Source organism: Vidua chalybeata, chromosome 26, assembly GCF_026979565.1.
Source record: "Vidua chalybeata isolate OUT-0048 chromosome 26, bVidCha1 merged haplotype, whole genome shotgun sequence".
Classification (NCBI taxonomy): domain Eukaryota; kingdom Metazoa; phylum Chordata; class Aves; order Passeriformes; family Viduidae; genus Vidua; species Vidua chalybeata.
The window spans coordinates 730,019-756,742 of NC_071555.1; the positions used below are offsets into that span (position 1 = coordinate 730,019).

General features: G+C 62.2%; 2 protein-coding genes across 2 annotated transcripts; one reads left to right on the forward strand and one right to left on the reverse strand.

Moving 5' to 3' along the window:
* The first annotated feature begins 2,242 nt into the window (after window positions 1-2,242).
* MED24 (mediator complex subunit 24) lies at window positions 2,243-19,883 on the forward strand. Its single transcript, XM_053965315.1, has 25 exons — window positions 2,243-2,677; window positions 4,924-5,006; window positions 5,524-5,562; window positions 6,936-7,009; window positions 8,095-8,318; window positions 8,812-8,923; window positions 9,425-9,575; window positions 9,768-9,881; window positions 10,581-10,628; window positions 10,793-10,875; window positions 11,212-11,298; window positions 11,599-11,710; window positions 12,271-12,413; window positions 13,069-13,106; window positions 13,713-13,795; window positions 15,020-15,198; window positions 15,303-15,402; window positions 15,720-15,895; window positions 16,256-16,520; window positions 16,692-16,873; window positions 17,114-17,207; window positions 17,550-17,649; window positions 19,076-19,153; window positions 19,272-19,420; window positions 19,551-19,883. Exons 1-25 carry the CDS (start codon window positions 2,548-2,550, stop codon window positions 19,665-19,667), a joined length of 2,961 nt encoding a protein of 986 aa, XP_053821290.1. The 5' UTR covers window positions 2,243-2,547; the 3' UTR covers window positions 19,668-19,883.
* A 2,457-nt stretch (window positions 19,884-22,340) lies between these two features.
* Window positions 22,341-24,699, reverse strand: CSF3 (colony stimulating factor 3). The gene is made up of 5 exons (XM_053965272.1): window positions 24,411-24,699; window positions 23,862-24,031; window positions 23,410-23,517; window positions 23,134-23,280; window positions 22,341-22,950 (listed from the first exon to the last, which is right to left on the reverse strand). The coding sequence occupies exons 1-5, from the start codon at window positions 24,424-24,426 to the stop codon at window positions 22,780-22,782; spliced, it is 612 nt and encodes a 203-aa protein (XP_053821247.1). The 5' UTR covers window positions 24,427-24,699; the 3' UTR covers window positions 22,341-22,779.
* Window positions 24,700-26,724: the final 2,025 nt, after the last annotated feature.

Here is a 26,724-nt window from a genome sequence, read left to right on the forward strand (position 1 = left end):
CACTGCCCCAGCCGGGTGGGCACCTTGTGCCCTGTGGCAGACCCTGATCTGGGGGGGATTTGGGATTTAGAGGGGCTGTGCTGCTCTTGGGGCGCAGGCAGTCGGCCGGGACATGCTCATTAAAATTCACCCCGCTGCTCTGTGGCAGGCACACTAAATGTATAGCCCCAAGCCAGCAGTGGTGCCCCCCGGGACCCCCAGGAAGGGGATGACACCAGACACCTCCATCCCCAGCACTGGACACCCCCATGGGGCAGCACCCACCACCAGCAGGACGGGGCATCAGAGCTCCCAGCCATCCCAGTGACCCCGTGGGAAGGGGAAGCCCCTCACGCTGGCCCCCGCTCGCCCCTCGCCTGCCCCCGGCGCTGGGAACGGCCCCGGCCCCTTCCGGCCCCCCCGGCCCCGGGCCGGAGGCAGCTGTGCCGGGGCGCCCTGCCAAAGCGCCGAGGCCTCGACGCCTTCCCCCCACCCGGCCGCCCCCGCGGCGCCCCGGGGAGCTGCGACCCCCCGAGCACACCCCGCCGCCCCCGACCCTGCCAGCGCCACCACCCCCTGCCCCGGAGTTTGGGGGTGCTGTGGCGGGGGGGGGGGGGTGGGGGTCCAGCAGGGCTCCTCAGAGCCCCTCCTGCCTGGGGACCCCCGCGGTGCCTGTTCCCCGGCCAGCTGTGGGATGCGCCCCCTCCCCTGCACAGGAAATCCCTCCTCATGGACAGGGCTCCCCCCGGCGGGACCCCCCCCCCCCCCGGTGCCGGGGTCTCCCCCCCGCTGCCGGGGCCCCTCGCCGCCTGGCCCGCCTAATCCCGGCCCCGGCACGGGGGGATTTGCTGCGCCCCGGCCCCATGAATGATTAACCGGGGAATTAAGGGGCCGCAAAACCCCCCCAGGAGCAGCGGGGGCAGTGGGGGACTGAGCTCCCACCCCAGCCCCCTGAGCCTTGGGGGTCCCCCTGGGCAGTTCTGGGGGTACCGACAGTGTTGGGGGTGCTGAGGGTTTGGGGGGGGGGGTGGGGCCGGGAGTGTTTTTGGGGTGCAGAGGCCCGGGGGTGTTTGGGTTGCAGGGGGTTCTGGGGATGCTGGAGGTGTTGGGGGGCTACTGGGGGGCATTCTGGGGTGCTGGGAGTACTGGAGGGGGGGGGGCTGGCAGTTCTGGGGGGCTGCCCCCCAGCCTTGCTCCCCATCCTCCCGTTGCCATGGCAACGGCTGGCACCATCCCTGGGGATATTTTTAGCTGCTGGTACTGCAGGGAGGGGGTGGTGGGGGGGGGCAGCCCAGGCCCATGGCGGTGCCACGTGTGTGCACACACGTGTGTCTGCAGCACACGGCCGTGCACGCCCGTGTGTGTGTGCCCACCCCTGTGCTGGTACCCGTGTGTGCACACCTGCCCGGGGGGGGTGCTGGTGTCTGCATGCGTGTGCAAGAACACACACACACAGAGTCGCGTGCATCCACACACGTGTGAACAGGCCTGCCCGTGTCACACGCAGTCCTCGTGTGGTTGCACGCGCACGCACCTCTGCGCTCGCACGCTGGTGCGCACAGCTGCGCTCACGCGTGTGCGCACGCGATCGCCTGCGCATCTACGCGCACACGTGCGCGCGCGTGCAGTCCCGTGTGCGCGCACACGCTCGCACACCTGCGCACGCACACGGAGAAACACGCTGGGAGACCCGTGCTGGCACCCTAGAGCCTTTGCACGCTCACCCCTTCGCACCATTTTTGCACATCCCTTGTTTTTACACTCGCCCCGTTTTTGTACATCCGCTGTTCTTGCACACGCCCCGTTTTTGCACGACTCCTCATTTTCACACGCACCCTCCTCCTCCCTTCCCCCCGTGTTTGTCCCCCCGCACCTTTCCACGCCCCTGCTATTTGCACACCCGCCCCTGTTTGCACACTCCCGTGTTTGCAACCCCCCATTTTCACCCCGTGTTTGCACACACACCCTATTTGCACACTCACCCCTGGTGTTTGCATAGTCAAGTCCGATTTCCACACTCAGCCCCATGTTTCAACACACACACACATCCCGTGCTAGCCCACCCTCCCCCGTTTGCTCACCCGCACGGTGCTTGCACTCTCACCGCGGTGTTTGCACACTCGCCCCCCGTTTCCACGCGCCCCTTGCACACTCACTCCCGCCCCCGCCCGGCCTAGCCCCCCGAACTACCACTCCCATCGCCCCCTGCGCCCGCCGTGCCCCGTCGCCCAATCAGCGTGCGGCTTGTTGGCAGGTGCCGCAATGGCGGTGCCCAAGCGCTGAGGGCGGCGCCGGGCCGCGGTGAGGGGCGGCGGGACCCGGCGGGACCCGGCGGGACCCGCGGCCACCGCGGCCACCGGACTTCGGGGGCTCCTAGGGGCTCCGACGGGCTCCGGGGCGGCTCCGCGCTCCTCAGGGCCGGGGAGCGGGCAGAGCCCCAGCTGCGGCCCTCCGAAGCCGCTGGGCCGCTTCCCCGCTCTCGCCGGCCCGCCCTGCCCTGCCCTGCCCTGCCCGGCGGGGTCAGGGCTCCGTCCCCCTCGCCCTGAGCTGTCCGTCCGCAGGGTGACCATGAAGGTGGTGAACCTGAAGCAGGCCATCCTGCAGGCCTGGAAGGAGCGCTGGAGCGACTATCAATGGGCCATAAACATGAAGCGGTTCTTCCCCCGCGGAGCCACCTGGGACATCCTCAACCTGGCAGGTCGGGGGGAGGCGGGGGGTTCCCCCTTCTTACTGGGCACACTGGGCTGTTTTGGGGGTCCCCGCGCGTGTATTTGGGTGTTGGCCCCAGTGTTCCCCTCTTTGGGGTGCAGGCAGGGGTATTATGGGGTCCCTTGTCGCATTTTGGGCTCCCCCCTTCCCACACCGCTATTCACGCCGGAATTCCCATTCCCAACCATGCCAGCCCATTCCCAACTGTTGCCCCCACCCCTTTCCCACCCCGCTGGCTCCGTTTTGGGGTCATTCCCTCCTTTTTCCCCATGGGAGGGTTCAGGGGAGAGCACAGCGTAGCTTTTGGGACAGGAGAAGCAGCTTTGAGTTGAGCCAGGAGAGAACTAGGTTGGAAATTAGGAGAAGTTTCTTCACTGGAAGGGTGGTTAGGCGTTGGAACAGGCTGTGGTGGAGTTTCCATGTGGATGTGGCTCCAGGGCACTTGGGTTATGGTGAGATGCTCTTGGAGGTCTTTCCAGCCTTAATGATTCCCCGATTTCCTGATTCTAGCGCTGCACAGCAGCCAGGTGCTGCTCCCAAGGCTGCTTCCCAGCCCAATTCAAGGGCATTTCACAGAAATCCTGCCAAAGGCTAGGACTGGTTTAAAGATTTGCCAGGCTCTCTTGCTAATTATAGAAACTTGGTGCTGGGATTTTCCCTGTGCAGCAAGTCCCGGGATAAATAAACAGAGCTGCTGCTCCAGGGAGTTTAAAGGAACCAGTCCCACACAGGCAGCAGCTCTCACCCCTCTGAGTGTGGGGATCTTTCCCCTGTGCATGTTTTTCCCTTCTCTTCATCCTCCCATTGGATTTTCTGTCGGTGTCTGTTTTTTGTCACACGCTGTCCCCACTGCTGAGCTGTCCCTGCTGGGTTTGTCATCTCTGAGGTGCTGCTGGTGGGGCCAAATGGAGCTGTGGCCGTGGGGGGATGCATTTGCTCTGGATGGATTTGGTGGGGGTGGTTGGCTTGAGGGCCAGTCCTGCTGCTGCCCAGCTGGTCCCCGGGGCTCCCGGGTGTCTGTTCCCACCCTGGTGGCACCGGCTTCTGCTCCTCTGGCAGCGAGGCCTGTGGGGTGCTTGGCTTGGGCTCATCTGTGTATCCCCAAAAACAGACGCAGGGAGGATAATTCCCGATTATTTCTGCAGGAATGGGTTTCTCCTGGCTCACATTTACCCAGGGCTCAGTGGCATCTTTGGGGCAGCTCCTCTGCCAGGAGGAGAAGGAGCTGTGTCCCCTTTTCCTTTTGGGAGCCACACGGGCAGGACTCTGGCCCTGACCCTGAGCATTGTGTGCACACAGGGAGAGCCCATTCCCGAGGTCCTGATGGCTGGAACAGCAGCTCCCTTCCTCACTACAGCCCCCAGAGCTGTCCTTTCCCAAGCTCGTGCCTTTCAGCTTGGAAGTACAAAGGAGGGAAAGCTGGCACGAGCTGCCGGGATCACGGCAGGGCCTGGCAGATCGCTGCTGACATGTCTGCAGCAGGGAGCAGCATGTGGCTGGCTCGTGGTGACACTCTGGGATGGGCTGGGGAGGGGACGGCTGCCACCAGCCTTCTGTCCTCATCCCAGACGCTCTTGGCCCAGGATTCAGCCTTGGAGTGAGACCCAGGGAGTCTCCTTCTCCCGCACTCGGGATCCTCCTCGGCTTCTCCTCCTCTTTGGGCTTTGGGGTGACAGCTTCCCACCCGGCTGCTGCTCCCCCTTTCACATCTGGGTGCTCTGACCTACTTGCAGCCTGCGCCACAGCCCGAGGCCTGCTCGGGGAGGCTCTTCCTGCACTCTGCCATGGTTCAAATGGACAATTAAAGGCTTGGCTGAGCAGATGGGACGGGCAGAGCCCCTCAGGCCACCGAGGGCCAGACGGGCAGGGCTGCGCCCAGTGCAGGGGACTGGTGGCCCCAAGCTCAGCCCCAGGTGCCTGGGCACTCAGTGGAGGCTGCAGGAGCCTCCTGGCAAGAACTGGGAGGGAGGGGAATGTGGAGAGCAGCAGCAGCAGTTTTGAGGCTGGAGCGCCAAAGAGCTGTGTTAGCAGGAGACTGTGAGCTCTGCCTGAATTATTCACCAGCTTGTGCCCATCAGGGATTAGAAAGTTGTGGGATTCAGTGAATTTAGGAGAAAACTGGTGTGGAGTCACTGTGGTTGGTACAGTTGGACTTTGCCAGCTTCCCTGTGGAATGAGGGGAGGACAGAGCGTGTCTGTCCTCACGTGCTGACCTGGGACCCTCTTTCCTTGCAGAGGCTCTCCTGGAGCAGGCCATGATTGGGCCGTCCCCAAACCCACTCATCTTATCCTACCTGAAATACGCCATCAGCTCCCAGGTAAGGACCTGCTGGTGCTGCTGAGGGGTCACCTTGCAGCATCAGTAAGGTTGGGCAAAGCAACTGGGTCGTTGGTGGTGAGCAGGCACACCACATCCCCCATGTGAGCCTCTCCTGGGCTGGGCAGATACCCCAAACCCCCATCTGAGCCTCTCTGGGGCTGGGGCAGGCAGTGGAGGGCTCAGCGCGTGCCCTGGGCAGGGATGTTTCCATAAATAGCCTCTGCCATCGCCCAGGGTGGGAATTCTGCCCCCCCAGAGGCTCTGCACTCGCTGTGAGCGCCACGCTTTCGTATCCTGGCATTTAATATCGCCTAAAGTTTGTGTGAAACACATCAGCGATCACCTAAAAATGTCTGTTTGGATTTGTGCCGGGTCAGCGCCCCGGCCCCGGCCCTGTCTGCGGTGACAGGCAGTGGGGCCATGCCCTGACCTTGCCGTTCCTCAGCAACGAGCGAGCGCGGTGCCGGCACACAGCCCCTGTGACACCGCGCTTGTTTTGGCTTTCTCTGTTGTAGATGGTGTCTTATTCCACGGTGCTGATGGCCATCAGCAAGGTACGGCTCTGACAGGTGCTCTCAGAGGTTTCACTCTTTACCCACAACCCCATGGATCCCTTTCCCTCCCCACAACTCCCACCAAATATAGGTCAAGTGGAAAGCGACGTCCCGGGCTGAGTCAGCAGCGGGCAGCCAGCGCAGATTAACGCCTGAGCTTTTCCATGTCCCCCTGGGGATGGGCTGCCGCGGGTCCCAGCGGGTTTTGGGGGTGTGAGTGCCTTGTCCCTCTGCCCTGGGGGGCCTGGCAGGCTCCCGGCCTGTGTGTAACCCCATCCCAAGTGCCGGAAACCACATCCCGCTGCGGCCGGCGGTGCTGGCAGCGCTGTGGGGATCGGAGCTGGCCATGGAGGAGCTGCCAGGGCCTGGGCCAGGCGGCTGTAGCCACACACCACGCTCAGCTGTGGCTTCCCACGGGTGCTCTGTGTCCCTGTGCTGCTTCCATGGGGACACTGAGCACCCTCCGTGGCTGCCTCTGTTTGTGTTGGGAAGCGCCTCACAGGCTATGACAGAACCCCCATCTCGTCCTTGTCGGGGTCACCTCAGGGCCCCTACTCAGGGTGACCAAAGGAGGAATGATTTCAGGGAGAATGGTTTCTCTTCCCCCACCTCGTTGTTATGGGGATGGGAGGAGAACTTCGCTGGCAGGCAGCGTTGAAAATTTTGGGGGACTGCAGACTGAGCTTGTAGTTGTGCCGTGAAGCTCTGGTGAGGTGGGGACCCCTCCAGCGGTCCCAGCGCCGATCCGGGGGAGAGGGCGTGCTCGCGGGGGAGGGTAGAGCAGAGCCTAGCCCAGCTCTGCTCCGAAGGGCTCGGGCTCGTTGCTGTTAGCCGGTGCCGCGTCGCTGCCCGTTCGGAGGGGCGGGCACAGCGCTGACCTTGACAGCCCAGCCTTCCTCCTTCAGCGCAGCGTGGGCCCAGCGCGGAGCTGCGGGCAAGCTCCGGCCCGGCGGGGCTCCCCATCTGCTCCGGGAGGAGGCGGGGGAGCCGCCCTTCTGCTGCCCCCCGCCCCCAGCCCCGCGGCCGGCCGTGCTGTTGGCGCTGCCAGCCCCACCGAGCCGGGGGTGGGCAAGGGGCTGGCGTCCGGCCACCAGCGCCGCGCCAGGGCAGCGCAGCTCCGGCCTGAGGCTGCGGAGAAAACCCAGCCCCGGCCCTGCTGCCGCGGCCCCACCGCCTCTCGCCACCCCGGGAGGGCACGACCTGGCCGACAGACAGCTCTGACCTACTTCTCATTCAAGTGGCTTCTGGGCAGCTGCCAGGGGGAGTGTCCTGTGGCCGCAGAGCCTGGCCCGGCCCTGGAGGAAGGGCTTGAGCTTATGTCGAGCTGCCGGAGCAGTCCCCATCTGAAGCCTCTCTGTGTTCCCCTGCTCTAGTTTGATGACTTCTCCCGGGACTTGTGTGTCCAGTCGCTCTTGGAGATCATGGACATGTTCTGTGACCGCCTCAGGTACTGTGTGGCATTCCAGCACTGCCATCTCTGCCCAGGTTGTGCCATGAGCAGAACCAGGAACCTGGGGGGCTGCAGCAGAGCCTGGGGGTCCTGTCTGATCTCAGAATACTCATAGTGGCAGAGGAAGGCAGGTTCCCCCTCCAGCTCTGTGTCCATTACCAAGTTGCTGTGAGTTGTTGCCTCGTGAGTGCCAGCACAGGGATAGCAGAGGAAATCCGAGCCCCACCAGCTTTGTGGGAAGCTGCCAGAAACCCCCCCCTGTTCTGAGATAAACCTCACTGTGGTTTCCTGCCCAGTTCAGGCAGATGGGGTGGGTGTAAGACCCATGGTCTGAGGGTCTCTATTTCCTTTCCCTCTGCACCTTCCCAGGCCCCAGCTGTGTGTCCCAGTCTGGTCCTGCCTGTGCTGCCCCAGGCACTGCCTTGTTTTTTTCCTTTATGGTCTTCCGGTGGTGTTGCAGGACCCAGGGGAGTCCAGACAATTCAGGCCACAAAAACTTTTTTAGGAAGCTCAGAAATCTTCCTGTTAACCCCTGACAGCCTCTTCTGGGAGGTGGGAGCGTGTGGCAGGGACAGTGGGAGGAGAAGGAGGATGAGGAAGGCTCTTCAATGAGATGAAATGAAGCAGCAGCAATGAATATGCATCAGTGGCAGATGTTGACAAGGAGCTGTCGCTGGCCAACTGCGGAGCCGGCCCTTAATCCGCTCCTGCCTGCTCTGATCCTCTGCTTAATTTGATCAAAACTTCTGGCCCCGATGATTTGTGCATCAGGAGGGGAAAGCGTTCACCTCTCGCAGTGCGCTGATCAATGCTGAGCCTCTCTTAGCAAGATAATTTGATTAAAAGCTTGGAAAGTTTCCCTGTAGTGGAGAGGCCAGCGAGGAGGCTGCATGGTGGGGGGTGGGGGTGTCTCCTTCCCCCTGGCACAGCAGGAATGCTGGTGGGATGAGCAGGTTGGGATCTGCAGCAGAGGAGCGGGCCGGGAGCGCAGGACCTGGTTTTGGGTTCCCCAGCCTACCCAGTGTCCGTGCCTCAGTTTCCACGGACACAGTGAGCATATTCCCTCTTATCTCCCGTCCCAGCTGCCACGGCAAGGCCGAGGAGTGCATCAGCCTGTGCCGGGCGCTGCTGAGTGCCCTCACCTGGCTCCTGCGCTGCGCCACCTTCTACGCTGAGAAGGTGAAGGAGCCGCTGGAGCAGGCGGCGGCGGAGAACCAGCTGAAGATGTGCCTGGAGCGGCTGGAGAAGGTGCTCAGCAGCACCAAGAACCGTGCCCTGATCCACATTGCCAAGCTGGAGGAGACGTGTATGTCCCTGCCCCGCGCGCTGGCCCTGGAGAGATGTCATTGCCACCTCTCCCTTCCCCCTGCCCGGCTCCTGCCGCATTGTCCCTGCAGCTCCAAGCCTATCCATCTTCCAGCCCCGTTGCTGTAACTTGTCTCCTCCCTGGCTCTGTGCCACTCTCTGCCCCCTCCCCTCCGTGCTGCCTTTGGAAGAGGAGCAGAATTAATGTGAAGGCTGCATGAGCAGTTCCTGGGTGCGTGGTGAGCCCTGTGCTCCGGCAGCCTGGCACAGCCCCACGCCTTCATCTGTGCCTGTGTCTGGCCAGGAGGCTGTGCCAGGCTGGCCTTGGGGTGGGACCTGCTGGGAGTCCGCAGACCCCTGGGTTGGGCTTGCATCACCAGTTGGGACTCCCAGCCTCTTCAGCCCATGTGGGCTGCTGTAGGCCTTGGAGCTGGCCTGCCTGGTTTCCCCATGTGCCAGTGTCCCATCACTGAATCCCTGCCTTCCCTCCCCAGCCTCCTGGACCGCTGTGGAGCAGTCCCTCATCAAACTGGGAGAGAACCTGAACAACCTTGGCAGCTCCCCGCTGCGGAGCCAGGCTGATGACTGTGTGTCCCTCATCAAGAGGTGGCTGTGCGCTGCTGCCCCATGGGCTCAGGGGGCAAAATGGGTCTGAGCCTCACTCTGAGTCCCCCAAACTCCCTGCTCTGAGGACTGAGGGGCTCCTGCCTCTCTGCACGCTGGCTCACTGCTTCCCCGTCCTTTCCCAGCTCAGATCCCTGCTCCAGCAGGGGCTGCCCAGAGGAGAGAGGACAGGGCTAGGGGTGTGACCTGTTGCAGAAGAGTCTTACCCAGGGGTTGCTCCTCTGGTGACCCTGAGACCTTTTACTATCCCTCAGCTGCTCTGGCCACACCAGGGCTGCTGTCCCTGCTCTGGATCCCTCTGGAATTGCTCCCAGGGCCCAAGGGCTTGGCTGTGCCTTGGAGCTCCCAGGCACAGGTGCTCCAGTGTCCTGCCCCAAGGCAGCAAAGGTCAGGGGTTTGGCCAGGGAATGGGAGTGGGACAGGAGGAGCAGGAATCTGTCCCTGCAGGGCTCCAGTGACCCTGGGCTGTCCTCTTCCACCCAGCATCCCCACCATGCTCTCAGTCCACTCGGAGCAGCTGAACAAGACAGGCTTCCCCACCGTGCATGCCGTGGTGCTGCTGGAGGGCACCATGAACCTCACAGGAGAGACCCAGCCACTAGTGGAGCAGCTGATGATGGTGAAGAGGATGCAGGTACAGAAGTGACAGCGAGTTCTGCTCAGGCAGCCCGGGGCTGTGGGGCCCGGCCATGTGTCTTCCCTGTGCTGGTCCTGCTCCAGGGGAGCAGCGGGAGCCCATCAACACCTCTGCAGGGGTTTGGCTGTGTTGGGGGATGTGCTTTGCTGCCAGCCCAGCACTGGGAGGGTTTGTGTGTGTGCTCCACAGCGCATCCCCTCCCCGCTCTTCGTGCTGGAGATCTGGAAGGCCTGTTTTGTGGGCCTCATCGAGTGTCCCGAGGGCACAGAGGAGCTCAAGTGGACAGCCTTCACCTTCCTGAAGGTAAGGCCCAGCCCCAGCACCGAGTCCCTGCCTGCTGCTGCAGGTCTGGCTCCTGCTGAGCCCTGAGCTCTGCCAGAGCAATCAGTCTTTCTTCCCTGCAGTGTGCCCCTTGGGGTGCCCACACCACAAAGTGTGCCCCTCGAGGCATCCCCCACCCCACAGTGTGCCACTCACCCCGCCTCGTGTCCCTTGGGATGCCTTCCAACCCCACAGTGTGCCCCTCACCCACAGTGTGCCCTTCAGGATGCCCCTTGGGATGCCCCCACACCCCAAAATGTGCCCCTTAGGTTGTCCAACACCCCACAGTATGCCCCCCACTCCTCACAATGTGCTCCTCAGGGTGCCCCCATTCCCCACAATGTGCCCCTTGGGGTCCATCCCACCTGAGCCCACTCCATCACTCCTGTCACCCACTGAACATTAACTTTGCTGTCAGGGGCCTCTTTTCAGCCCAGCCTCATTTTGTGTGGCAGAGTGAGTTCTCCTGAGATGTTATGGGGGAAATGTGGCTCCAGGTGGTGGTGGAGGGGAACGGGCACAAAATCCCCTGGGTGCACACACTGCTCCAGAATTGCTGCTTTCCTGGGGCTGGGAGAGCAGCTGTGTGCAGCTGTGTTGGTGTGGGATGATGCTGCTGGGGGTGTCCCAGCCGTGGAATGGGGTCTGCCCTCAAGTCACTCTGTGCCCTGTGTCTTTCAGATGCCCCAAGTGCTGGTTAAACTCAAGAAGTATCCCCAAGGGGACAAGGTGAGACTGGAGAGCCATCTGTGGGGCCTGTGTGTGGGGACTGATCTGCATGGGGAGATATTCCCTGTCCCAAGAACCTTCCCTGATGGAGCAGGTGGGGACAGGGGGAGGTGGGCCTGTGCCAGTAGCGTGGTGAGCTGAGTGCTTGGCTTTGTGTTTGTCAGGATTTCACTGAGGATGTGAACTGTGCCTTCGAGTTCCTGCTGAAGTTGACCCCTCTGCTCGACAAAGCCGACCAGCGCTGCAAGTGAGTGCTCACCATGGCCAGAGCTGCCACGTAGCCACATGCCACAACCACCCTGCCCTCAGTGTGGGGTGCTGGCGCAGCTCCTGGCAGGGCTGGGTTAGTTTCTAATCCCATTTCTTCTTCCTGAGGACGTGCTGCTGCCACATGAGTGAGGCAGTGAGTGTGAGACAGCTGAGTCACGTGTGTGACACCCAGAGCTGCTCTGGACCCTGCAGCACCCTCAGAGGGGTGGGACAGGGCCAGGAGGGCAGCTTGCGAGTCCCCCTGCCCTGTGGCACTGGCTGGGGTGACAGGAATGCTCTCCTTGGGGCTACAGCTCTCTCCTCTCTCTTCCAGCTGCAACTGCATGAGCCTGCTCCTGCAGGAGTGCAGCAAGCAGGGGCTGCTCTCTGAGGCCAACATGAACAATCTCATCGACAAACGGTACAGCCACACCAAAGTCTGGAAAACCCCCACAAGTGGGGCTGGAGCACCTGGTTTTGGGGGGAGCATGAGGGAGCAGTTGTGCCAACACTGGGGGACTGCGACTGGGACATACGTGGTGGCCTGGGGGGACGGGATGCTGCTTTTGGGACAGGTTGGGTACACGCAGAGTCTGTCCCCTCAGAGAGGCAGCTGGTGGTGGTCTGAGGCAGTGGCTGTCCCTTGAGGGTGCCACTGGGTGGAAGGAGGGATGCAGGGTGAGGGATTCCTACACACTGGCCCTTCTTTGGGGTCCCTCAGGGCTGCAGACAAGGAAAACTCTCCATCCCTGAAATCGGCCGAGAACGCCAACATCCAGCCAAACCCTGGGCTCATCCTGAGGGCTGAGCCCACTGTCACCAACATCCTGAAGGTGAGTGCCCTTCTGCAGCCATGCTGGGCTGGCTGGGCTCAGGCCTGGAGCCCTTTGCCAGCAGCATCAGTGTAACCAGACAGCCAGCGTGGTTGGGAGGCGCCGGATTTCTCCCTGCCCTGGGGTGGAGTAGTGGTGGAATCACTCGAGCCTTGCTGCTCCATTGTGGAGATGAGGAGCTCCCCTCCTCCTTCCCAGGAAGCTGGAGGAACTGTCAGGTGGCATGTCATCAGTGCCAGCAGCCTAAGCCCAGCCAGCTCTGCCCGTCCCGCTCAGCTGCTCTCTGTGTGCATCTCCCCTGTTCCCTGGGGACTCCCCGTGTCCCTGTGTCACTCTGGTTGTTTTGCTGCTACTGAGTGACAGGGGATGTTTTCCTGCTGGTGGCAGGGGCTCAGAGCTCTCCATCCCACCTCTCCCAAATCCAGCAGGTCCCTGCTCCTCAAGGTCTCAGGGACAGCTCTTGCAGCTGATAACTCTGTACCCTGAAAGCTGTAGTTTGCTGCTTCTCTGTAGCACACATTCCCCATGACTTCCATTTCCTCTTACTTTTTTGCTTGCAGACCATGGATGCGGATCACTCCAAGTCCCCCGAGGGCCTGCTGGGGGTCCTGGGTCACATGCTGTCTGGGAAGAGCCTGGACTTGCTGCTGGCAGCAGCAGCAGCCACTGGGAAGCTGAAATCCTTCGCTCGGAAGTTTGTCAAGTGAGTGTCCACCTGGGTGGCACTGTGACTGGTGGCCAGGGGGCTGGGGGGAACAGGCAGCCCCCTAAACTGCCCCGTAGACAGGGCTGGATGTGCCTGTGGCCGTGTGGAGCACTGAGGAGGGCTGGGATCTCAGTGCACAGCATCCCATCTTTGCCTCTGCATGCACAGGACAGAGAATTGGAGCTAGGCTGGTCTGGGGTTGTTCAGAAAACTGAAGGCTATGGCTGAGCCCTGGATCCAGGGTAGTGTGTCCCTGCCTTCTGCAGACACACGTGTCCTGGTTAGTGCACATGCACCAGCACACACGTGGGGCTGTGTGATGGGCTCCCTCAGGGTGGCTTGACCAGCCTCGGGGTGCATGGGGGGTCTGTTTGGGGGTCTGTGCTCTGAAACTCCCACAGAGCTCTGGGGAGAGCCCTCTGGTGTGGGGTGAGCAGCTTGGCTAGACCTGTGTGACCACAAGGAGCAGACACAGGGAGGAGGTGACCTGTCCCTGTGGTGCTGGAGGGTGTCTGCAGAGCTGGGCCTTGCATCTCCTGCCCCTCTGTGCTGGGCTAGAGTCTGAGGGGTCTGCAGGCCAGGCAGCCCCCTGCTTGTCTCAGGGTTGGGAATTGTCTGGTTGGACTGATAATGCCACTCTCTGCCCCTCCAGGCTGAATGAATTCACCAAGCAAATCACTGGAGAAATCTGTGAGTGCGTGTTCGTCCGTGCGTGGGGTGACTGGAGCTGTGCTGCCCGTGCTGGGATGCTCTGAGTGCTCTGGGGCCTGGCTGGATTAAACTGGGACTGGCTGTGGCCCCAGAGCAAGCTGAGCTGTGCCAGGCCCGGCTGGGGGTGCTGGCAGGGACGGGGGCCCTGTGCCAGCAGGGCTCCTGGGGACATGCTGCCTTCATGTGCGTGTCCGTCCCAAATCTGAGGTGTTCCCGTGGGCATCCTCTCCCCATCTGAGCCTGGGGGCCCCTTGGCTCCCTCCCTGGAAGGGGTGATGTGTCAGCACAGCCCAGATAAGGACTCTGACTCTGTGTGATGAAACCTGTGGAGTGCTCTGACCTTCCATGGTGAGGGGGCCCCACTTGGGCTGGGGCTGCCCAGAGGGCGGCCAGAGCTGCTCTGGGAGCTCAAGCAGAGGCAGATGAGGTGGGGGGAGGCCCTTGGCACATCCCTTTGTTCACACTGGGGGGGTTAGAAACTCTGTGTGGGGGAAGCAGGGCCCTGGCCCCCGTGCCTGTGGGGTTCTGCTTCCCTCCTCCTGTTGAGGCCAGAGAGCCCCAAGGTCTTTATTTCTCTTCCCTCAGCCAAAAGTGGCCCTGTCCGGGCTCTGCTCTTTGACATCTCCTTCCTCATGCTGTGCCATGTGGCCCAGACCTATGGCTCAGAGGTAAGGATCCTCTGAGAGGATGAGAGGGTGGGACTGGATCCTGTGAGGGAAGGGAAGGATGAGGCTGGATCCTTAGAGGAGCTCTCAGCCTGCCAGCTCAGCCCCTGGGCTGCTGCAGCCTATCAGCCTCCTCTAGTGGCCAGCCTGTCACTGTCCCCACTGTCCCTCCTGTCCCCACAGCACTTCATAGCCCAGGGCACAGCACCAGTGTCTGTCACCTGGAAATCTGTCCCTGGGGCTCTCTGGGTGCCAGGTGATGGAGCAGGACTTGGGCTGTGCTCCACTGATGGGCGGTGGGATCAGTGGGAATGCTGCTTTCAATGGCCTCGGAGCTCGCCAGCCCACTCCCAGTTTGCCCCTCCAGTTTGGCACTGGGCAGTGTCAGCCCTCCCTGTCCAAGGAGGAACTCCCAGCCCTGCTCAGGAAGCAGCACTTTGGTTGCATGAAAATTTTCCAGGTTTCGACATCTGTGTGTGCTGGGAGGCGAAACGATACCGAAACACTGGGAATGCGGAGAGGGGGAGAGAAGGGTCCTGCCCAGCCAGCCCTGGGAGCAGGGAGGGGGGACCAGGCAGGGCTGGATGTGCCCAGGGCTGTCCAATGAGATCTCATCCCCCCCTCCCAGCCCAGTGACTTTCCTGCCCAGCTGCTGCTGAACAGATGTGCGAAACTTTTTTGGACAAAAATAGTGTCCCCTGGGTGACACAGGCTGAGGGGGAGGAAGTGACGTGTGGGGTTCCCAGCTCATGGCCCCCACAGGACCCTCCCAGCTGGGCTGTGTGACCCCGGCCCCCGGGACCCTATGCACGGCTTGGTGGGGTGGGGGGACAAGGGACTTGTTTGAGTCGGACACGGTGACCCCGTGGGGTCTGGCAGCTGGCCTGGCATCTCTCCTCTCAGCTGCGCTGCGTTCTGCTGGGGAACCCCTGGTATCAGGGGAAACCACAGCCCACAGAGGGGAAACCAGTGCCTCCGAGAGGGAAACCAGTGCCTCCGAGAGGCTGACCAGCGCCCTGCTGGGGCCTGACCAGTGCCTGGCTCTCCCTCCAGGCCACAGGGCGGCGCTGTTCCCACGGCCATGAGCACCCCGGGGTGGGGGACAGACCCCGGGGTGGGGACAGACCCCGGGGTGGGGACAGAACCCAGGGTGGGGGACAGACCCCGGGGTGGGGATCCTCAGCAGGGTCCCTGGGACTTGCAGACCCCGTGTTGGTTCCTTTCCAGGTGATCCTGTCGGATTCCAACCCTCCAGGCGAGGTGCCCTTCTTTGAGACCTGGATGCTGACCTGCATGCCCGAGGAGGGGAAGATCCTCAACCCCGACCACCCCTGCTTCCGCCCGGATTCCACCAAGGTGGAGTCCCTGGTTGCCCTCCTCAACAACTCCTCCGAGATGAAGCTGGTGTAAGAGCCCATCCATGTGCCCACCCTGCCAGGTCTGGGGGGCGTCCCCAGCCCAGCTCCTCTGGCCCCACAGCTGTGTCTGAATCCCCATCTCTCCCCGACAGGCAGATGAAATGGCACGAGGTGTGTCTGAGCATCTCGGCCGCCATACTGGAGATCCTCAATGCCTGGGAAAATGGAGTCCTCACCTTTGAGTCGATCCAGGTGGGGCTGGGGGGTGCAGAGTGGAGCTGTGCTGTGTCCTGAGGAGGAGCCAAGGGTCCAGAAGCTCTGGGGTACCCTGTTCTCCTGCCCTGATCGCTCTGGCAGCTGCCTTGGAGCTTGCTGTGACTTGGAAGTGGGAAACTGATGTGGCTCAAACCCCTTGTTCCTGCTCCAAACTGCCCTGTGGGTGGCAGGGACAGTGTCACTCATGGAGGAGGGAATGGCTTGGACCCTGCAGTTGGGACCCACAGCCCTAGGAGGTAAAAGCTGTGCATCCACCTGGCTGTGCTCATCCTCTGCTCTGTCTCCTCTCTTAGAAAATCACGGAAAACATCAAGGGGAAGGTGTGCAGCATGGCAGTGTGTGCCGTGGCCTGGCTGGTGGCCCACGTCCGCATGCTGGGCCTGGATGAGCGGGAGAAGTCCCTGCAGATGATCCGGCAGCTCGCCACCCCCCTGTACGGAGAGAACACGCTCCAGTTCTACAACGAGCGGTGAGCCCGGGGACACGGGCCTGTTCCTGCCCTGCAGCTGCTCCCCAGTGCCACATCTCCTGCCCTGCTTCTCCTTTTCCACTTCCTGACTCTGTGCCATCTCCTGCCCTGCTTCCACTTCCCAGTTCCATGCTGCCTCCTGCCCCGATTCCACTTTCCAGTGCCATTGTCTCCTGCCCTTCTTCCTCTTCCCAGTGCCACGCCATCTTCCTGGTGCTGTGCCATTCTCTGCCCTGCTGTCCCTTCCCAGTGCTGTGCCATTCTCTGCCCTGCTGTCCCTTCCCAGTGCCGTGCCATTCTCTGTCTCCGTGCCCTGCTGTCCCTTCCTGGTGCCCGCCTGACGCCGTCTCTCTGCCCCAGCGTGGTGATCATGAGCTCCATCCTGGAGCACATGTGTGCGGACGTCCTGCAGCAAACGGCCACTCAGATTAAATTCCCTTCCACTGGCATGGACACCATTCCCTACTGGAATCTTCTGCCCCCCAAGAAGCCCATCAAGGAGGTGCTGACCAGCGTGTTCACCAAGGTGCTGGAGAAGGGCTGGGTCGACAGCCGCTCCATCCACATCTTCGACACGCTGCTGCACATGGGGGGGGTGTACTGGTTCTGCAACAACCTGGTCAAGGTATGAGGGGGCAGGAGGGCCCTGCCCCTAGTGCTGGGCAGGGTGCTGAGGCCAGGGCTGATGGGTGTAGTTTGTGTTCCCAGTGTCCTGGGTGTCCCTGGGCTGGGTGCTGGGACAGTGCTGGCACTGGAGGGGAGTGGGGCAGGCCCACCTCTCCCCTCCACCCTGCAGGAGCTGCTGAAGGAGACGCGGAAGGAGCACACGCTGAGGGCTGTGGAGCTGCTCTATGCCATCTTCTGCCTGGACATGCAGCAGCTGACACTGACACTGCTGGGCCACATCCTGCCCAACCTGCTGACAGACTCCTCCAAGTGGCACACCCTCATGGACCCCCCTGGGAAGGCCCTGGCCAAGTAAGACCCCAGAGCAATGGAGACTGTCTCCTCAAGGCCTCTTTGGGGAGATGGGGAGATGGTCTGTGCTGGGATGAGAATCCCAGCTACCCAAATCCCACTCTGGCTTTGGCAGTGCCAGCAGTTCCCACTTTGGTCCGCATTTCCTCCTGTCCCACTCCGAGGAGGAAGCTGCCCTGTCCCGCACCCCATTGTCAGGTGGGCTGGCAGCACCTGGTCATGTCCCTGCTCTGTCCCCAGGCTCTCTGTTTGGTGTGCCCTGAGCTCCTACTCCTCCCACAGCAAGGTCCAGGCCTCGGCCCGGCAGAAGAAGAGGCACCGGGAGGACATCGAGGTGTGTCTGGGTGAAGCAGGGACTGGCCTGGGGCTCTCTGTGCCCAAAAGCAGCAGTGGCTGGGGAAGGTGAGGGTGGCAGGAGTGGGTGGGTAGAGCCAGACTCCCTGCCCAGCTTTTCTGGGTTCTCTGAGGCCTTCCAACCTTAAAATTCAGGATTCTCCCTTCTCTTTTCTGGGCAAGGGGCTGTAACGAGCTGGTCAGCATGTGTCCAGCCCAGACTGGGGTGCTCTGGGTGACCAGAGATCAGATCCTGGGCCGTGGGGCTGTGCAGAGCCCAGGCTGGGTCACCAGCCCTGTGCAGGGTAAGGGGCTGATGGGGCTGACCCCCCTCTCCCCCCAGGATTACATCAGCCTGTTCCCGCTGGATGACACACAGCCTTCCAAGCTCATGCGGCTGCTGAGCTCCAACGAGGAGGATTCCAACATCCTCTCCAGCCCCAGTAAGTGCAGGAGGGGAGGGAGGACAGCTCCCCTGCCTCGCTGTCCATTTTGGGTGTGCAATGTGTATTTGCAGAAAACTCCTCAAACTGGCTGGGTGGGGATTTAGAGCTCTCAAGTGGTTTTTGAGTTATCTTGAAGTTTCTGCATTTGGGAAAGGTCAATTTCTTTATTTTTCTGATCAGAACAACTTAAAAGGGTGACATTACCCCTTCCTTCCATGCCAGTGCCCCACACCCGAGGGGCTCGGGGGGCTTTGTGTCCCTCCAGCCACCCGTCATGGGACCACAGCTGGAGGTGACATTCCTGATGTCTGGGGCCAAATCCTGACATTCCACTGCTGTTAGCAAGACTGAAGCAGAGCGGATGAGGCCCCTGGTCACATCCGTGTCCCTGCAGTGTCACGGGTTGCGACAGCTCCGGCAGGGGATTTACTGGGGGGGGTCCATGTCCTGCCCAGTGGGTGCTGTCACGGGTCCCACATACATTGTCCACACTCCTGGGCAGTGAGTCAGGACATTCTCAGGTCATTGTTTCTCCCTTTATCCCAAATTACTCTATAGATTCATTTTCGACACATCCATTGACCTTCAGTTTCAGTTGGCTTCATTACTGTTGAAATATGGGCTTTTCCCTTTATTTCACTTATCTTCTTTTACCTCCTGAGGCAGTCCCACCTCTTCCCAGTGACATTCAGGACTTTTTTGGGCTATTTGCTGCAGTGATGTGGAAATGCCGCTTCCTGCAGCCACCATGTAGCTCATGTGATTCCATGAGAAAAGTGGGGGAGGGCTTTCTTTTTCTGGTGAGCATCCTCAGAGCAGCACAAGGTGGATCCTGCATATTTGGGCAGGGGCCGTGGGGTGTGCACAAGAGCCTTCCCAAGGGAATTCCCATCCCCTTGGAGTGGACCTGACCCAGTTCTTCCCACAGGAGTGCCTAGTAGTGCTTCACAGCTGGGGTCAGCTCAATCCTCCTAGTCTGTCCCAGGATTTGCTGCTGGATTTGGACGTGCTTCAGCTCTGATAGCTGGATTGCACCCTGACAGTGAGATGGGAGGGCTGCTGTGCATCTGTTGAACATCTGGCCTGCACACAGGATGTGTAATGTGTGTGTCCCTGCTCCTCATCGTGACACCACGTGTCACACCCCAAAAGCAGCGTGGGAAACCTGCCTGGGCTCCGTGTGGGCTGGCAGAGGGGACGGGGACGGGGCAGAGACCATCTGTGCTGTGTTTCTGGGGTGCTCTGCTGGCACAGGCTGTCGGGTACAGGTGGCCTAAACCTCTTCTGCTCCACAGGGTTGCCTCATGGCAAAGCCCCTCTCAGAGCTGGGTGACCTCGAGTGGCCAGAGCTGGCCAGCGTGGGCACGTTGGCTCAGCCAAGGGGGCCATGAGGCTGTTCCTGACTCTGTGCTCCTGCCCACAGATCGCTCCATGAGCAGCTCACTCTCTGCCTCCCAGCTCCACACCGTCAGCATGAGGGACCCGCTGAACCGGGTGCTGGGTAAGGTGGGGATGGGTCCTTGGGGTCACATCCAACCACTGGGACACCAGTGGGAACTTCAGGCCACCCGCAGCCTCCCAGAAGTGACCTGACTGTTGCTCTCTCCCTGTCCCCACAGCAAACCTCTTCCTGCTCATCTCTTCCATCCTGGGGGCCAAGACAGCTGGCACCCACACCCAGTTTGTCCAGTGGTTCATGGAGGAGTGTGTGGAGTGCCTGGAGCAGGGCAGCCGTGGGAGCATCCTCCAGTTCATGCCCTTCACCATGGTGGGTCCAGCGGCTGTGACACCCCTGTTGTGACACTCCCTGCTCGGGGAGTGCCCCAGGCTCCCACAGGATGAGCACATCCCAGGCTCCTGGTGACACTCACCTGTGCTTCTCCTCTGTCCCTGGGCAGGTTTCAGAGCTGGTGAAGGTGTCCACCATGTCCAGTCCCAAAATTGTCCTGGCCATCACTGACCTCAGCCTGCCCCTGGGCCGCCGTGTCGCCGCCAAGGCCATCGCTGCGCTGTGAGCGGGGCTGCTCCGGCCAGGGGGGATCCCTGAGGAGCCCAGGGATCTCCCTGCTGGTCTGGATGGCTGGGATGGCCTCTGTCACTGCAGCTGCTGTGCTGGAGGGCTGCTCCCTCAGCACACGGAGCCATCTCCTTGCTCTGCCTCATGGCACTTTTGAGACTGAGACACCTCCTAATTTTTTTTATTCTATAGATCAACCCTTTTGTACAACCAGGTTTTGCCTCATCTCATTTGGACTTCTGGGATACCCCAAAACTCCTCAGTTCTGGGGGTGATGGGGAGCCAGTGGCCAAGCCCTGTGCTGGGCAAGAGGAGAAATCTCCTTCACCCTGTCCTGGACCTGAGAGTGGGTGGTGGGCTGCCTGTGGTGCTCTGACTGGGAGTGGGCACAGTGCTGGGTGGAGCAGGGATGCTTCCCTGCTGGGCCATCAGGGACAAGCAGGATCTTGTTGGGAATTCTGCCACGTGAGTGTGAGTTCTTTTTGGAATTCCTCCCCATGAGTGTGAGTTCTTGTAGGAATTCCTCCCCATGAGTTCAGTCTGTGGTGAGCACGGCACGGGCGGTGGGTGAGTAACTGCAGCCTCACCAGCACCACAGCGGCCTCGTGCTGGGACAAGCTCCCCTAGGACTGTCCCCACACCCTGCCAGCTGCTCCAGCAGTGAATCCACCAAGAGCTCTTGTCTCATGAACTCTTGTCCCCAAGGGAGTGGCAGTGCCAGAGCGGCTGCACCTCTGCCCCTTCCTCTGCTGTTGACTCACAAGAAAGGGGAAAGCAGGGCCAGCAGGCACCAAGCCCTTCCCTCAGGGCGCCGTGACTCCGAGCCCACTCCTGGGCTGGGCTGTGCCTCTGCCCTCTCGGCACCAGTGGGGTTCCCAGCCCTGTTTTGGGAGGCTCTGAAGGGAGGTGGGGCACAGGGGGATCCTGGAGCTGCAGAGGTTGGGTCAGTGCTGGCCAGGGAAGAGGCAGCGGGATGGTGACCCCATCTGATCCCAGGATGAGCTCAGCTCCTGGCAGCCCCCAGGCTGTGCCGGAGGGAGAGACCCCGATGCACTCGGGGTAGCTGCGGGTGTTGCTGGTCCTTGGCCTTCACACAGAGAGCATCCTCCCCCTTCCCGCTGGCCCCAGGGGTCCAGCCCCTGGTCCCGATCCGGGGCAGCCGGGAGCAGCTGCGGGGCTGGGCGGGGTGGATAATGGAGCCGTGGCACACCCGGGATGGGCCAGGAGAGCCTCCCCGAGCCTGGCACCGGGGTGAATCCCACCCTGCGCTGGCACCGGCCCGCCCGGGCACCTCTGCTCGCCCAGGGGCGGCTCTTTACCGTTAGCCCTGAGCAAAGAGCAGGACCTGGCGTGGCCTTCCCAGCTCTGTCAATATTTGCCGAGGCAGCTCCATGCCTGGCATTGGCACCAGCACTTCCCCTTACAGGAAAGGGCTGGAGCAGGAGAAGGGGGTTTTCTGTAAGCAGCCCTGAGGTGGGGGGAGGAAGGAGGGAACTGCCCACCCTGTGGGTGAGGGCTTCCCCCTGGCAGTTCGTGACCTTGGGGCTCCAGCCTGCGCCAGCCCCTGCCCAGGGCTGGAAGTTGGGAGGCTGGAACTGGGAGCCCTGGCACCCCCCAGCACTGGGATGAGTGTGGTGAGGGATGCTGGTGGTCATGGGATGTGAGCATGGGCCCGGTGGCAGGAAATGGGGCTGGTGAAGCTGGGACAGCCCAGGGTGGGCAAACACCCATTGGGGAGAGCCTGGGGGTGCCCTTAGGGGCTTTCTGGGGCAGGGGAGATGCTCAGGGCTCCCCTGGCATTGCTCAGCCACATTGAGGGCTGCCCCCTTTGTCCATCCACCCTGCCTTCCTCACTGCTGAAAGCCTCCTTCCACCACAGCACATCCCTGGGCAGCTCTGGGGCAGATTCCCTGTGTCACAGCAGCAGCAGAAGGACGTTTGGGGTCCCCTAGTGCCACCAGCCCCCGGATGAGCCCACAAACCAGCTCTGGGCATGGCGCCGGTGCCCTCAGCGGGCGCTGCCAGCGCGGGCGGCTTCCGGAGCTTTCTAGGAATCGGCTCTTGCCCAAGCAGCGCTGCCGGGCGTGGGAGGAAGTGGCCATCCCACAGTACCTCCTGACCCTCAGCGGGCTCAGGCCGTGGGGTGGGGGGCACTGGGGGGGCTGCATTTCATCTTTCTGAGCTGACAGCAGCAGCTGCAGCCCCACCCCGAAGTCCCATTCCCTCATCCCCCATGCCTCTGTCCCTGTGTCCCCGCACCCTGGCCACTCTGCCTCCCTCCCACACAAGCAGGAGACAGCGGAACAGAGAGAGAGTGCAAAAATAGAGTTTATTTCCATTTTTATCACATAGAAAAAAAGCGGGTGTTTCTTGGGGCTCACCCAGCTGCAGCAATAAATACAGTACAAAACCCCCCCACGCCCAGAGCTCCCACACAACCACGGGACTGGGGCTGCGTCAGGCTCAGGAGGATGGGAATGTGTCCAAGTGGCTCTTTCCGGCCAGGGATGGGCACAAATAAGTTAAACTGCAATAAGTACTCCAAGTTGAGCAGGGAAGGGGGACAGAGCAGAGATGCAGCTCCCCAAAGTGCTGAGGCTCCCTGGAAAAGCCTCATCCTGGTGAGGTTGCTGCATCCCATGGTTCTTCCATCTTCCCTCTCCTCCCTCCTTAATGGCTAATAAATATTAATTACTAGAAATAACACCCATCAGATGTGTCCCTGCAGGCTGCAGCCCAGACAGGGAGATGCTGTTCTGGAGCATCCTCATCCTGGGATGAAGGCGTTTTCCCGTGGGATGCTGCAGGAGCCCCAGCAGTGCAAGCTGTGGGGAAACTGAGGCACGGGCCGTGCCAGCAGCAGCTGTGGGGGCTCAGCCCAGCTCCAGAACCTCGTAGCAGAGATACGCTTGTGTTTAAATATTAAACAAGGGTGATGCTGCACAGGTACCTGTGCACGGATCCACCGCGGGATCCCCTGGCGCCTGCCTGGGGCCGCGGGCAGGGGAGCATCCCCAGACAGATAAATATTAAATAGCCATAAATATTAAATAAGCAGGAAATGGGGCGCTCCCGGGATGTCCCTCAGGTAGGACATCCACAAACAGGGGTCAGAGGCTGGTGAGGTGCCGCAGTGCCCGGTACGCCGTCTCCAGGAACCGCTGGAAGTTGGCCAGGATGAAGAAGCCGCCGACTTGGTGGTGGAAGTGGGAGGAGAAGGTGGGGACGGGGTCCTGGTTCTCTGTGGGGTACGTCACCGTGGCCAGGCCCAGGTCCTCCATCTGCAGCCAGGCAGAGGCAGAGGCATCAGCTGCAGGCCTGGAGATGCCCTCCTGGGCACGTAGCCCCCACCCTGCCCACGCATCCCTGTGAATGCAGCCCCCACCGTGCCCACCCCTCCTTTGGGATGCAGCACCTGCTTTACCCACCTGTCCCCACAAAGTCCCCCCCCTTTGCCCCCGCACCTGCTGCTGGATGTTGGAGGACAGGTTGGCCATGTCCAGCTGCAGGGTCTCCACCAGCCCAGCGTGCCCGGGCAGCAGGGCTCGGATGGTGGCCAGAGAGCCGTGGTAGATGCGGAGCCCGGCACGGATCTGGCTGAAGCAGGTCTCCTGTGGTGGGCATGGCGTGGTCAGTGGGGCCAGGTGTGGCCTGGCCACCGAGACACGGAGGGTTCTGGGGTGCCCCGAGCCGTGACAGAGCTGACCAGCTCATGGGAGGGGTGGGCTGCCCGCACTCACTGCCTGGAAGGTGCGCCTGTGACACTGCTCCAGCGGCGCCTGTGCGATGTCCAGGTCCTGCCGCACCAGCAGCAGCTCGTCCTCCGTGCACAGCTGGAGGGTGTCACACTGCGGACAAAGGGGACAGGGTGAGGATACCAGAGGACCCCGACACCCCCAGCACCCCCCAACATCCCATCGCTGGGCTATGGGACCCTGTGCAGCCCAGCCAGGAGGAGGGAGGGCATGGAGTGGACCCGATGCCATGGGTGTGGAAGTGTGGCTGTTGTGCACCCAGGACGGTCACCGCGTGTCCCCGGTGGGTGCCCCAACACCCCGGGGCTGAGCCTTGGCCAGTGCAGGGGACACTGCTGGCTGCTGGCCCTGCGATGCCGATAAGGGCAGGGAGGGGGTCACCTTATCTGTGACCTCACAGTGGCTGCCATCCCCCCTCCGCAGCATGTGGGACTCACCACCACGCGCTGCAGCGCAGCCACGTCCCCGCGGATCTTGCGGGTGAACTCGAGGTTCCTCTGCAGGAAGAGCTGGAAGTCCTGGTCCCCTGAGAGCTCGCTCAGGGGTGCCCCATGCAGCTCCCGCCACGGTGCCCACAGCAGCACAGCCAGCAACAGCGCCAGCCCACCTGTGAGGACAGCGGCTCAGCGTCCACCCCAGGGAGCCCTGACCCCTCAGCCAGGATGGGCTCAGCAACCAGGACCACCTTGGGGATGGTGGCAGCAGCGTGGACTGGGGAAGGGGCAGAGACCCCAAAAAGGGAGAGGGACCAGTGTTCCCTGCATCCGACCGGTGCTGAGGGCAGCAGCAGTGGGCTCTGGATGTGTGGGTGCAGCAGGTGCTACAGGTAGGCTGGGTTTATGGGTGCTCTGGGGGCAGTGGGGACAGTGGGTCCCATGGGCAAAGTGGGTTTTAGGGGTGGTTTGGGGGCAGTGGGAGCAGGAGGGGAAGCGGGTGTAATGGGAGCAGTGGGAGATGAGGGTGCTGCATGGGTGCTGAGTACTCACGGGTGAGGAAGCACATGGTGGGTGCCCGGCTCGGCGTCTCCTCCTCTGTGCAGTGCGGCCCTGCCCAGCCCGGCCCGGCTCCTCTCGCTCCTGCCCGGCTGTGCTCATTGATCGGGTGGCATTTATAGTGCACGGGCCTCGGGGATTCTCACCGATGAGGCAACAGCGCGATTGCTTCACTGCCTTAATCACAGCATGCAAATCTCGCGAACCGGGTGCTCGGCCGCGGCCACAGCGTGGGGCTTTCCCGGGGCCGGTGGGCAGCGGTGCCCCTCGGTGTGGCTGCAGCCGCCCGGTGCAGCCCGGGCACTGAGGAGGGTGCCGGGACAGGGCAGGTGGTGCCTCGGTGACTCATTAACCTGCTCGCAGGGCTCCCACTACACTGGCCAGGTGGGCCAGTGCCCAGCACAGCAGGGTCATGTGCAGGGTCACCGACAGGGTCACTCACAGGGTCACTCGCAGGTGACCGGCCAAGGGGATGGCGGCTTCTCGCTGCTGCTGTCACTTTGGGGTTGTCCCCATCCCCAGCCCACGTGGGCAGCACCCGCTGTCAGCTGCCCCAGACATCAGGGTGGGTGCTGGTGGTGTGACCTTCATGGTGGTGGCATCAGCTGGAGGCGGCCAAGTGAGACCCGGTCCGGGCACCTGCCCAGGGCCGTGGCTCCTCGGGGCAGCACCACGGGGCCAGATCCTGCCCTGCTGGGCGCTGTGGGGCCGGGTTGTGCCCAGAGTCGCCATGTGCAGCACCAAGCACCGGCCACACCAGGCTGACCCACCCGCGAGGGGCCAAGCCCCCCCTCTGCCCCTACGGGGAAGAGGCTTCCAGGGCAGCCCTTGGCAAGGGCTGGCTGCTCCCGGCCCCGCTGCGTTGACGAGGGAATTTTGGCTCGTGCCGGTTCCCGCAAGTCCTTCCAGGATCTGTTGGGCGGGTGCCAGCTGGCCGGCTCCTGCCCGGCACGGGCCGGTCGGGGCACGGGAGGCACCCGCTCCCCTCACAGCCCCGGACAGGGCAGCCCAGGGCAGCATCCGGCTGGGGAGGCTCATTCTGCACCCCTGACCTCTGGCTGGGTCCCATCGCTGCCCTCCTGGAGGCTGTGTGGACCTGGATGAGGACAGGGATGGGGACAGGGATGGGGACAGGGAACCCGGTCTCTGCAGGTTGCAGATGTTGGTGGGCACTGGGATGGGCCACACATCCACTGGGGTATTTTGTAGGGTACAGTTTCTGGGGCACTGTTAGTGGTGACCCCCTGACACCCACATCCTGTGGGGTACAGCCACAGCACCAGTCCCAGAAGCTGGAAGTCCTGGAAGTTCCTGTCTCCAGCTGGGAAATAAACCCCCATCAGCTGGAATCAACCCATGAGTACCAAGCAGAGCCTTCCTGGCACAGCCAGGTGTGAGCCCTGGAACCTACTGCCGACCTCCCTTCAAACCTGGCAGCACTAAACGTTCTGCCCTCCGGATGTGTGAAAGGACCTCGCCAGCAGAGACTGTTCACAGGATTTTTGGGAGAAACAGCCCCCCCCCGAGCTGTGCCTGTCCCCACCCTGGAGCCAGGGAGAGCCGGTGGCCATCGAGGGGCTCAGCACGGTCCCCTCAGTCTGAGCAGCCACGGGACCACCCCAGAGCGATCTGCCCTCTCAGCAGGATGGTGCTTTCAGGAATTGTGATGGGGGCATGGGGGGGCTGAATCAGTGCCCAAAGGCCCTGTCAGCTTTCCAAGGAAGGAAGTGGTTTCAAATCCGAAACCGGGGGTGTTGGGGGGTGGGGGAAGGGGGTGGCCCAGCAAACCCCCCCCCGGGGCTGGAGCTGCTCAGTCCAGAGATTTTTCCAGGCACTCTGTTCTGTTTCAGCCTCGTGGTCACCCTTCCTCTTCCCGGGGCCCAACCCGGGCACCCTCAGCCCCTTCCTGACATCGGCCAACAGACCAGTGCTCCCGGGATGTCCCCGTGTCCCCAGTGCCAGCCCCAGCCCCCCCAGCTGGGCTCTTGCCTTTGGTCTCCCCCGGAGACCCCCAGAGTGGGAATGGGCTGGGACAACCCCACTCCTGACCTGCAGCCCTGGCTGCTATCCCGGCTTGGGTGTGGCTGGGAGATTCCCAGATTTTCTCAGAGAACTCATCCCAGATGCTGATGGGACCCACCTAGAGTGGCTGCGTGTCCCCTGTCCCCATCACTGCCAGGGTTGGTGTTGTGGGGCACAAAGGGGGCTCTGTGCCTTTCCCAAGGGAATCCTGCTGGGATACCACCCTGGAGCTGCTGGGGCCACTCCCAGCACCACTGAGACAAAGCTCCAATCCCCCAGGATGGCC

Excerpts from the sequence above, each read along its gene's own strand:
- CSF3 (XM_053965272.1), bottom strand. Across the intron at positions 23,281-23,409 it reads ACAGGCGCACCTTCCAGGCA|GAGACCTGCTTCAGCCAGAT; the intron begins GTGAGTGCGGGC and ends TGCCCACCACAG. Across the intron at positions 22,951-23,133 it reads CCTCCAACATCCAGCAGCAG|ATGGAGGACCTGGGCCTGGC; the intron begins GTGCGGGGGCAA and ends GCCTGGCTGCAG.
- MED24 (XM_053965315.1), top strand. The coding sequence starts at position 2,548 with ATGAAGGTGGTGAACCTGAAGCAGGCCATCCTGCAGGCCTGGAAGGAG. Across the intron at positions 13,107-13,712 it reads GCAAATCACTGGAGAAATCT|CCAAAAGTGGCCCTGTCCGG; the intron begins GTGAGTGCGTGT and ends CTCTTCCCTCAG. Across the intron at positions 17,650-19,075 it reads CAACATCCTCTCCAGCCCCA|ATCGCTCCATGAGCAGCTCA; the intron begins GTAAGTGCAGGA and ends TCCTGCCCACAG.